General features: G+C 35.1%; 1 protein-coding gene across 17 annotated transcripts in view; it reads right to left on the bottom strand.

Annotated features, from left to right (window-relative positions):
* The window catches only part of grid2 (glutamate receptor, ionotropic, delta 2), a 704272-nt gene that overhangs the window by 112822 nt on the left and 578430 nt on the right, over positions 1-13020 (bottom strand). For all 17 annotated transcript variants that reach the window (XR_015497018.1, XR_015497017.1, XM_087263207.1 and 14 more), the window contains 1 exon segment: positions 378-516. Coding sequence is in view for 15 of the 17 variants with exons in the window: in XM_087263207.1 (XP_087119333.1) it covers positions 378-516 (139 nt within the window). In the remaining 2 variants the exon portion in view is untranslated.

Below are 13020 nucleotides of genomic sequence, written 5' to 3'. Positions count from 1 at the left end.
AAAAAAAATCATTAAACACAGAAATTGAAGAAAAAAAAATGTACAGGGTTTAATAATTCACGAGGGCCAATAAATCTAACTTCAACTGTAGATCAGTTTCAAAAGTGAAAATGTAATGACAGTTTGATCTTAAAAATTTGTAGACCTTTTACATTCACACATTTCAAAAGTAGTATAACAGGGGCACTTCAATACCGTATCTATCCAAATATAATCCTTGCTCGCACAAAATTATGTCAGTTATGCTTAAACTCCACAACATATTTGGAGATGCGTTCGAACATTCTAACTTGTTTGTTGTTTTGTTATTGTGTGGATGATTACAGTGTTTGATGCAAGCTATAAGACTGACACTCTGGATGAATGTGTGCACTCACTGAATGGAGTTCTCGATGCGGGAGATAGTGAGGAAAGCAGCCAGATTCGCCGTGTAGGAGGAGATGACTATTAGAGCAAAGAGCCACCAAACCCCCATCATCATCCTGGTAGCCAGAGTTGTATAGGGCACTTCGCCACCTGTAGAAGCAACAAGAGAAAAGAGCAAACAGAAAAGCTTGATAAGTGTGCTGGCTTAAAAAAACAAAAAACAAAAAAAAAACACGCACACAGGAAGCACTTTAAGTTGACTTTATCTAATCAAGAAAGATAAATCTGGCAGCACTAATCCATCATAGGTGGTCATATTATAGATTACAAAGAGTCAGTTTATAAGGGAAAAAACCTTTGTTATCAAGATGGTTTTGCATTTTATTGGTATTGATCTTAATTTTGCTGACTTTATTGCAACCAAAAATGCTGGCACTCTGGTTCAAAACCCCAAACATACTGACATGAAATAATGACATGGTTAAAATAAAAGAAATAAAACAACAACAACATAAAAAGGTATTTTATTCATTTATTTATTTATTTATTTTTCCTTACATAAATCTATTTTGTTAGTATATGTGTCATATGTGTCAAATAATTTTTGTCAGATATTGTAAGATATTTGTTAAGATGTGCATGTGATGATATTAATACAATATAATAATGGGTGACAAGGTGGCTTAGTGGATTGCATTGTTGCCTCACAGCAAGAAAGTCGCAGGTTCAAGTCCTGGCTGTTGGCATTTTCTGTGTAGAGTTTCCAATGTTTGTGTGGGTTTTCCTCTGGGTGATCTGGTTTCCCCCACAGTTCAAAGACATGGGCTAAAGGTGAATTGAATAAACCTAATTGGCCATGTGTGTGGGAATGCTACAGTTTATGGGTGCTTCCCACTATTGGATTGCAGCTGGAGGGGCATCTGTTATGTAAAACATATGTTAAACTTATACATTTTCAAGTTTAACTTTAAACAAAATGTTTATAATTAAATGCAATTACCAAAAAACTAAATTGTTAAAGTTCACTTTAAAATTTACGTTTACTTTAAATTAAAACTTTAAGAAACTAATCTAAAACAGAACATATAAAAATACGAATAATTTTTATTATTTGTCTTTAATATTATTTTTTATTAAAAATTTGTAGTTTAAACTCGTAAGAACTACTGTGAAAAACGGATTATTTGTTAATATTATTGTAGAAGATTACTTTTAAACACTGTGACACTGTAAAAATATCTGTTAACATACGTTTCTATATTGCCTGTAAAAAAAAAAAAAACAATACATTGTCCAGGTTTAAAACAACTTAATTATTTTTCTGTTATTTTTATATGATTTCTTAGATTGTACTTTGTATTAATCATATTAAGATGTCATCTCATTTATGAGAATATCATGACCTGCTTTGGTGTCACTTTACCTCCCATGATCTACAAAGCAAACCATGTTTTTATATTCATATATGTATAAACGAGCAAAATCTTCAGTAGTGCAGCTCCTCTGACAGATTAGAAACAAATAAAAGAATCCGACACGCAAAAACTGAGACTTTAAGTGATGCGAAAAAAAAGAACGAAAAAAACTCACTTTGAAACAGACAAAAAAGACCATCAATTGTAATGTCAAATCTACATTTCCCCAGTCGCCGTAGTCAGAACAAAAACACAACTGTTTATTCTGCGTTTCAGATCCTCGCTAATTCAACAGCCACAGATGACACCGCAATAATGATGGATCTGCGCCATCCAAAGCTCAGAGCTACACTGAAAAACCATTAAAAATTAGTCCCATCTATTCTCGTGGCTTCCCGTATATCTTTCCAGCCTCGTGTGGAAAGTGCCAGGCATTGCAGCACTCAATAAGCTTTCTGACAACTGTGTTTCTGTAGGGCGTCCGCCGAGATGAGCTGTCTTATTAAAGAAAGTTTTTTAGATGACTCGCATACATCCGTCCCGCAGGCTGTGTACTCGATGCGCTACACAAACTTTGTGCAGTTTTAATTTCACAAAGCACATGATAGCTGAAGTTGGCCCACACTTTTCTTAAAATTTATATATATAAATATATATATTTTTTTCCCATTGCATTATGAGATTTTAAGGTTAGGGCGTATCCTATTTAAATGGCAGTGCTTCCTTCATCTGCTATGTAAACCTCAGAGATTTTGGGCTTCAGTTTAAGCAAATATCAAAGAAGACTCGCCAAGCTCCTTCAGCTGACTGTGGTGGTACAGTAATTGCACCCACTGTTATTTATTTGCTCGAGTCCTCTGTTGTTTTAGTAAGTTGTTTGCTAAAGGAATTATGGAAATGATGAGACTAAAACACAAAGACACACACATATGAAATAATTATATATATATATTGTTTATTTATTTCACAAAAAAAGAAAAGTGAACATTAACCAACATTCCCCAATAACTTAAATGTATTTTTCATTAGTGGTCCCTTTTGCCAGATGTTAAAGGCCTATACCAATAAAAATACAAACTATGAAGAAAATCTATACACTATATAAACAAACTATAAGCATCGGCTGGGTCAGTTGGCATTTCTGTGTAGAGTTTGCATGTTCTCCTCGTGTTTGTGTGGGTTTCCTCTAGTTGTTCCGGTTTCTCACAAGTCCAAAAAAACTTGTGGTATAGGTGAATTGGTAAGCTAAATTGTTCGTAGGTGTGTGTGAATGAGGGTGTATGGATGTTTTCCCAGTGTTGCTGTGTAATCCATATGCTAGATAAGTTGGCAGTTCATTACACTGTTGAGACCTTAAATTAATAAAGAGACTAAGTCGAAAAGAAACTGAATTAATGAATGAGTCCAACATCCAGCTGTTCAAGAAAGCATACAATCTGACTTGAAGTCATCTTTCCTTACTGTAATGTTTTTAAATAAATAAAAAAAAAGACAAATATCTTTTATTCTACATAAAAAACAATAAAAAGGTGTGAAGCACCAAAAGTGGCCCATCTTATAATTATTTGAATAATTTGGCCATAAATTTACTAGAGGCTGTTTATTAGAGTATATATATATATATATATATATATATATATATATATATATATATATATATATATATATATATATATATATATATATATATATATATATATATATATATATATATATATATTATAATTATGTGCTGGCCAGTTTGTTATTTGCCTTGTAAATAACAAAAGGCTAGTTTTTAATTAAAATTTTTTACAGATTTGTATTTTAAAAATAAAAATGTATTCATTTTTCTTTATTTTAAATCTTTTTTTTTTTTAAATGGTTCATTAAAAAGTAATCCAACAAGCTAACCCATCTAAAATTTTACTTAAAATATCACTGAAAGGCAATATTTATATCTCATAATTAAACAGAAAATTGAGGCAAATAATTGCAAAAAGGTCTTTTAGAGTAAAAAAAAAGGTACCCCTTTCACAAGCTTGCCTAAGGGCTTTTAATTAGTTCATTATGCATCAAATCTTCATTTGTTAGGCCATTTAAGAAATGTATGGACACCATAAACAAGGTAAAAGGACACAAAAAGTAAGTAAATTAAATAATAAATACATGTGACTGAGTACATTTACATGGACACCAATAATCCTAAAACAAAACTCTACTTTAGAGTCTACCATGTACAGTAAACAGCAATATGTGGTTAATTGAATCTGACATGTGGAGTATGCCAATTTTAGACACATCATTGAAGTGCACTACAGACATGTAAACACCACAATAAAACTATTACTATTGAATTAAAAGTCATGACTTTTCACCACATTATGGACAGGACAGTCCATACACACACAGCTGTTTGAAACAATTTTTTGCACCTACCTAATCAGTAAAGGTTTTTTTTTTCCATTCGGTGTGCAGGTATCAAATTCCATTAAAACAGTCATGAGAGCATGAACAAAATGTTCCTAATTGAAAGTGAAAGTGCCAAACTGCAGTTAAAGTCGAAAAATTAAAAATGAAACTCTAGAAATTACATGAAACTCCAGAGGAAACATTGGATAATGTCATGATGTAATGACATTAATCAAACTAGGAACATTCAAAAATAAACTCCGTAATCCTTTTATTGTCTTATTCAGATTGAGGCAAATAGTTTGTTTACTGATGTCCATGTAAACGTAGTCACTGATAGTTTGTGGCACAAGACAGTTCAGAGTTAAAAAAACAATCATCATATTTTACCTTTTACATTTAATAAAGGTTAAGCACCCATCAGGCAACAACAACAACAACAACAACAAAAAGACAATTAAACTTTAGGTTGCTCAGTCTGTAAATAAAACAAGGCTGAAATTTTGACTGATTATCCTCCTACCCAAGCACATCTGTGAAATGAAAAATAATCACACGAACAAAACCAACATCTGTAAGAGTTCTCGGTGAGAACATTTGTTGAGAATTGAGGCAGTCGACTAAAAAGCTCATTTCCATATTCAGCGGTGCTTCAAAAAGAAGATGATAGTTTTGTACCAAAGGAAAGTGGATGATAATGCAATAAAATACAAATTGTAGCAAAGACAGGAGGCATTACAAAGGATCATAACCTACAGTACTTCTGATATCCCGAAGCGAATGTGTCACAACAAGAAGCAGGATAAATGAAGAAAACGCTTTTCTCTAAAAACAGTTTATGAAAATACATTATTATTATTTGTATTTTTGCTCAGAATACAGCGCAGCATCTCTGGCCTGAAGCCTGCGAGAGCAAATGAATGTGCAAAATAATGAGTCTGAGACTTTATAAACGTAAATTAGACTCAACGCATCCAGAGGAGGCCAGCTACATGTGAAGTTTGCAGTCGGTGGTTAGGGAAACATTACTGTAATAATATGTCACATAAAATAGTTATAAAAAGTCCAATCTCACACTTGTATGGATACATGAGCAACGCTAAGCTGCAGAAAGGGAAATGAAAAAGTTTTAAAATAAACCGCTGTTAGAGATTAATCATAACATTTTATGCTAAAATAATTCTGCAGGCTGGAAACGTTGACTGCAACCAATGTCTTGAAAGATTACGTGTTGGTGTGTGAACATAAAAGCCTCGAAATGTGTCTTTGAGTACAATGCAGCACAGAAGAGGTTGAGTATATGTCTGTAATGCATTTTTTAAGGGTACGTTTACAAGACAATAAATTAAAAAGGAAATGTTTTTCCTATGTGCTTTTAAAGTGGTTTGTGTACAGACGATGGCGTAGTCAAAGTAATCCTTATTTACATCTGCGAAAACAAAACAACAAAAATGCTGTGTTGTGTATTCAAGGTCAGCAGTTCACGAGGTAAAAAAAACAGTGCTGGGAACTGTACATTACTTGGTGTCTGCTGTTGATTACAAACATTTGTAGGCAGTAACAATCTACATTATTTATTGCAGGTACTAAATTCTAACTGGTGGCATAGTGGTGCAGTGGTAAGCACTGTCACCTCAAGACAAGAAGGTCACTGGTTTGAGGCCCGGCTTGATCAATTGGCAATTCTGTGTGTAGTTTGCACGGTCTCCAAGTGTTCGCGTCCAAAGACATGTGCTATAGATGAATTGGGTAAGCTAAATTGTCCGTAGTGTATGTGTGTATGTCTTGGTCCTCCAGATTGGGGGCTGTGCATTGGGCTAACGACCCTCCTTGTAAAAGTTAGATGTTTCGAAACACCAATATGGTGTGGCTAAATATCAACGTTGATGTAAAATGGCCCTGGGAGTCAGTAAGTAATGCATTCTAACTACGTTTGGATTACTTTCAGATCACTTTTGGTTGGTTGGTTGATTGATTGACTGATCGTTCATTAATTCAAATGGTCCCTAAATTCTAAACCATGGACTGAAAAAGAATGTTCTGTGCCATTTCTTTTTATGAATATTCAAAGCAAGACAATATAGACTTTTTATTAGGATAAAAATAATTCAACACCAATACATTGGAATACTTTACTGCATGAGTAAAGTATTCCATGTATGTAAGCATGTATGAATAATTTGCATTCAGGAGATCCATACATTTTTTTTTTTTATGTATTATGATCAAATCTGATTACATAATTCAGAATAACTGTACTCATGTACCATTATAGCAAAAAAAAAACTCTCATTTGTTTTCGCACCTGTGTGTGTTAAAAGATAAAACACATACAGTCATACAGTCACATACAGTGGAGACAATAACCATATTAGTTTTTTTTAATGCATTTTTATGCTTAATTTCAAACAACTGGCCCTCAAAACACTGTTGTTGTGAAAATAAGTCTGTTTTAGTTGAAAAGGATGTTGAACAGAGGCCATATTCTCTGTCCACACATCCAATACAAACCTAAAACTGCCCCTTTGCTGTTTTAAGCATGCATCTGCAAATCAAAACGGTCAATTTCACATTGGCTCTCTTATCATTAAAAACAAAACTGTTTTACAAATTTGAATAAACCAAACACCAGAAACAAGCAATGTGACTAGAATGATCCTATGGCATTATAGGATTATCATAGACTGCTGCTGAAAGTTCACGAACAACAGCTGTTTGATTCCTGACTTCTGAACTCATATTATGTAAAGCTGTTGCAGAATAAACTTGTCACATCAATGACTCATTTATCAGTGTGTTTTCAGGTCAGTCATCAGCAGTGTGTAATGGTGTCACACCATCTACACCATAAATAAATAGATAAGTAAATAAATAATTCTTACCACATTCCTACACCGACATGATTTAGGTTTCTAAGTTAAGTTTGACTGCAAAGCTTCTCTTCAGGTGACAGTTTTCTATGAATCAGTTGCCATAAATCAGTGTTTCTCAACCACATTCCTGGAGGACCAACAACACTACATGTTTTGGATGTCTCCCTTGTCTGTCAACCAATTACGGGTCTTTTATGGCCCGTTTCCACTGAGTGGTACGGTACGGTTCAGTTTGGTTTGGTTTCGGTACCAAACCGTACCGTACCACTTTTTCGGCACCCTTTCGAAAGGGTCCCAAACGGGAGAAAGAGTACCAAAAGGTGGAGCTACACGTGCAGCTGAACGCTGATTGCTTACAGAGATACGACACAAGCTCCTGAAGCTACACAGAACGTAAACAAAGGAACCGCCATGTTTTTTTTAAATACAAAGCCGAGACATTACGTGGAAATACTATATGCATAATAACCAGCCATGGATAAACCGAGCTCAAACAAAACTTTCTGTCGTTTCTGTGAACAGACACAAAGCCAAGAAGAAAAATCTGCCGTGTCCTGTTGTTGTTTTACGAGCCCGTCTAAAAGTGCGAGCGGAATTCGCTTTCTTCCGGGAGCTCGCGATCGCTTCTATATTTGATATAACGAACTTCTTGAGCTGTTGATAAAAACGGAGTGTGATTATTGAAGTGTCTCCGTCATCTGATCCATTCAGGAAAAAAAGGACAAGCGCGAAAGAGAAGCGAGAGTGAAACGCAGCAAAAAAGAGAAGCCGTCAAAACACAGGAGCAAAATTGTTTTAGCAACCTGTATCATGAACAAACTGCCAGGTTTATCTTCGTATTTTGGATTATTATGAACTGGGAATGACAAAATGACTCTCTAACAGAGCTTACATGTGCTGGTGAAGATTACAGACACAGATGAGAGGTTTGCGCTGACTGTGGGCTATATTGCGTGTGTTTTTGAACTCAAATAAGTACTAAATGTTTGCTGTTTGTATTTTTTCTGTAATGAATAATATATCGGAGACTTTAAGGGGCTGTATGTGTTCATATATGTTGCATTTATGTATTTATTTTATATAATTACAGACGTTACAGTAGGCTATTTCGCACTGTCATTGATCTGCAGTTATAATTAACTACTGTTCATAGAAAAGTTAGTAATAAACATTTATACACAAGTATTTATGTGTATAAAGCATCTGTTTTGTGAGAAGTGCTGCTCATTATGATATGTGAACGACCCGTACAGCTTTACTGTAGACATTTATTCGAGCGAACATGACGTTGACTTAAACTTTGTCATACACCACGCCCACCAAAAGGGTACCCTTTATGGTGGAAACGCAAGCCTGATAAAGGTGACCCGTACCGTACCGTACTGTACCAGTCAATGGAAACAAGGCATCAGTCTCTGCCAATGAACTGATGATTTGAATCTGTTTGCCTTGCCTTGTCTTTCAATTGCTGACCTTTGCCTTGTTTCATTGTTTATCCTGCATGCTGCCTGTAATTCCTGTTTATGACTACGCCTTTTGGATGATCTGCATATACACATTTGCTCCTGTGTTGTCTGTTGCCTGTCTGACCATTTTTGTTAAACGAACCTGCATTTGGATCCAGACTACGTTGTCAGCGTCTCCTTCACATTACATATTTATATATGATTCCAAAAGCGTAAACAACTAATTAACTAAAAGGTAGTTAATTTAAATACTTTTAGGTAACTCCATTTAATTTTCTTCTATTAGACTGCCACAAGTCAAGCCATGTCATAATAGAAAACAAATATTACTGCACATTTGTTTTTTGTTCAATCCAATTATCAATACATTTCATTAAGGAAGCAGGGGGTTTGTGAGTTGCTAATGAACTAATTAAAACTTGTAAAATTGAGTTTGATTTAGTTCAAAATTAAGAGAAAATGTTACAGTATCAAAATGGATGACTAAAAAAATTCTAAAATATTAGGTGTTACTTCGAATATATATCTCAGAGCAAAGATGTTTGGCTTAAAGAATCCCAGCCTTAGGCCATGTTGATGAAATATGTTGCCTCTCATCTAAGCTCAGTCTTGCACTGGTAATGATCTGCAATGAAATGTGACCGGCAGCTAGCAGAACTTTGATAGAAGGCCCGGCTGCAAGAGAACAGGCTAGCGTATCAGATATGATTGGCAATGAGTAAAGAATGGTGGCATGTCAGTGCTTTAGCGCAGGCTGATTGCATGCCATTCTCTGTGGCTGCAGGATGTTGATCTTTAGAAAATGAGCAGGACGGTAATGTAGCTTTTATCTGCACACCCAGCAACTGGGGTTCAAAGCTACCCTGCCACGCACATCAAATCAGCAAGCCCCATTTCCAGCAGCTTTCTCACTGCTTGCTTTTGATTCAGCAGCAGGCCAGGGGCTACAAACTCCTCTCAACCCCTTGCTGTGAGCAGGAACCTACTGAGAGACAGAAACACAGAGAATGCGTGTATGAGGGAGACAAAAAGCTTTTAAAGAAGGAATGTGTTTGAAATGTTTGTGCATAAAAGAAAATAATACTTTTACTGTTCTTTTATTGTTCTAATAAAGTTGCGGTTCATTACTTTTTTTTTTTTTAAACATCCTAAAAAAGTGCAATTAAATAGCCAGTCAGTGTTTGAAACTATGTGCTAACAGTTGTAATTATGTATAGCCTGTAAGATAACCTGTAATTTTTTGAGTAATTACATCATATCTACAGTATATGCATACAGATGGATCACGGCTAGTTGGCTAATGTTGCATTTCAGACAAATTGGGAGTTTTCCTACTCCCTACTAGGAAATCATTTCCAAAACACTGCTAAATGCTGGACATCTGATCTGGGAATTCAGGGCAGATCAAAGATCTCAGATTTAGCAAAAATCATCATTTTGTCACCTTTGAATTATAAGGTTCTATCTGACATTTTTGTTAAAATTGAGTTATTGACATTTTCTTATTAATTGACAACTTATTTACATGATGGGATGTTTTTTATAAGTTATTTACATTTTAAGACTTTGTAATTAAAAACGTGTTACATGTTTACATGTTTCAAAAATGTTACACACATACTGTTTGCTATGAAATGCAAAAACTTTCAAGCTCGATATCTTAAAATCACTCAGAATGCAGATAGAACTTTATAATTCCAAGATGACGATTAGGTATTACTTTATATATAGCAGCTAGAGATTAGCGCAGTTACCTTATGTTAAATAAACATAAGGTTTATTAAACATAAACATTGTGCGTTTTAATTAAATTTTTTTACATTTTCAACAAACTTTCAAGTATGTTTACAGCTTAAAATGAGTGGAAACCCTAATAATAAAGAATTTTATTTTTGTTTTTTATCGACTGTATTCAAAGGTTCAGTATTTTTGTTTTAAAGTAAAAAGTAAAAAGTCATCACATGTGGCCTAGTATGGTGACCACAATTCCATATTAGGAATTTGAGCTCTGCATTTAACCCATCCATGTGCGCGCACACACACACACACACACACACACACACACACACACACACACACACACACACACACACACACACACACACACACACACACACACACACACACACACCTGGAGCAGTGGGCAGCTACTGCTGTGACTTGTGGGATTGGTGCCTTGCTCAAGGGACTAATCTTTGCTATGGTATTGAGGATGGTGAGAGTGCTGGTTATTCACTCTCCCCACCTGCAAACCTTCATATCAAAAGTCCAACTCTCCAACCATTTAGCCATAATTGACACAATAACATGAAATGTTATGGAAAAGTCACATAGTGAACATATCACTGTGATGTGTGACTGACTGGAATGCACTGAAGTCTAAAGAGGGAAATTTCACTGCTGAAATTCCCACCTCCCACCTATGCTGTCTAAAACAGCATAAGGCTATATAGCATATGGATATTACTTAACAAGGTTCCAATTGTATTTCCGGGGTGCAGCACAATTATACAACGTTCTAAGCAAGGAATTCTTGGCATAGACAACCAACCAACGAACCTTTCTACCAACCTACCTAACTATGTACTGTACTGGACTGTACATTACCTGACAAAAGTCTTGTTGTCTATCCAATTTTTAAGAACAACAAATAATAACTTCTAGTTGATCATTTGGTATCAGAAGTAGCTTATATGAAAGGCAAAGGCCTCTAGATTACGCTTATTTTACCAAAATTAAATATGATCATGCCTTGATTTTTAATTATTTAATTAGGACAGTAAGGTCTGACTTTGCTTAGACAAAAGTCTTGTCATTTAACAGAAATAATGTACAAAAGAGCATATAAAGTCATGCTTAAAGCTTGGAGGACTGCATCCATACATCTCTGCAATGACTCAAATAACTTATTAATAAAGTCATCTGGAATAGCAAAGAAAGCATTCATGCAGGTCTCCCAGAGTTCATCGGATTCATCTTCAAGGCCTCCTCCATCTTACACCAGACATGCTCAATAATGTTTATGTCTGTGACAGTTCAACAGATCATTCATCAGAAAAATTTACCTTCTGCCACTTTTCCATATGATCGACTAGAAGTCAAGTTATTATTTGCTGTATTTACAACTGGGATCAACAATAAGAATTTTGTCAGGTAGTGTATGTGTGTATGTATGTATGTTATCCAATAAAGTAAACATCAGAAAAAAAGGAGTCCTCAAAACAAAAATATCTAATCATCTATTTCAACACAATCTCACGGCAATTCGTAACTTTTTCATTTAGTGGCTAATTCGTATGAATTCGTATGATCTAATTCGTACAATTTAGTACGATTTGCTTATCCCCCAATGACGGTTGGGGTTAGGGGTGGGGTCAGGTGCCACGCCTCCTTTTTAAAATCGTACCATTTCGTACGACTGAACTCGTACGAATTCGTACGAATTAGCCACTAAACTGGCAAAGCGTAAAATACTTACGTTTTCTCGTGAGATCAGGCTGTCTATTTTGCTGTTTTTGTTACACTGGTGTTATGAAGGTAACAAATGATGAAATTGTATTACATTGAAGAGAGCCCTTCTAGCCCCAAAGTGGACTTAAACCATAAACCATATTCTTGCTGACTGGCCCAGATCACCACGGAAAGGCTTAGCAAAACAAATAAATAAATAAATAAAATAAAATAAATAAAACTATTCAGCCCACATAGTGCAATAGTGGCTAAACACATCTTCATGCAATGCTGATGTTGCTAACAGCAACAATTTGAGTACAAAGTATACAAAAAATAATTTGCATGGTTTGAAGTTATTTGAGCCATGAGCCAAAATCATTAGATTGTATTCATATTGCAAGCGAGATGCATAAAACTAAAGTAAGTAGGTAAAAGTGATTTACTTTTTGCACATTTTCCAGTGAAAACTCTTATATAAATCATACAGCTCTTCCAATATGACTAAAAGCCACACATGGAGATGTTGAAGAACTGATGAGCTGTGCCAATGCACAAACCACACCAAGATGATCAATCTTAATTTAGCTTCAAGTGTAATTTTCAACAGAGATGAAATAAAGAAGCTTATCGTACAGATTTCATCTTTAAGGAAATAACTGCATACATTATATACTTTATTAGCAAACTGCATGATTACATCAAATGTTCAATGTGGCTAAAGGGCTAAATAACTTTGTGTGTGCTTGAACTCTGACTCCCAAAAGCTGAAACTGCAGCCAGGACACTCCGAATTAAGTGGATTCCTGAGTGGCACAAGCTGCCTTGAAACAGTGAAGAGCCCTTCATGGCTGTTAGGAGCCTTGTAAATATAGCTAGAGAGGCTCTACCAGAGAAGCTGAAGAAGATGTCAGAGGGTTTCTTTTCCAAATATCTTGCTTTCAGAGATGTCAGATTGCTTCTTTCCAAACAACTTGACTGATGAGCTACAAAACACTTACCTGCTGACTTATTTATTTACACTTAGTAAGACAGAACAAACTCTTCTGTCAAGATTTA

The sequence above is a fragment of the Danio rerio genome, chromosome 8 (assembly GCF_052040795.2).
Source record: "Danio rerio strain M-AB ecotype USA chromosome 8, GRCz13ab, whole genome shotgun sequence".
Lineage (NCBI taxonomy): Eukaryota > Metazoa > Chordata > Actinopteri > Cypriniformes > Danionidae > Danio > Danio rerio.
Note: the sequence above shows the minus strand (reverse complement) of the source record. Positions and strands in the feature narration are given on the sequence as shown.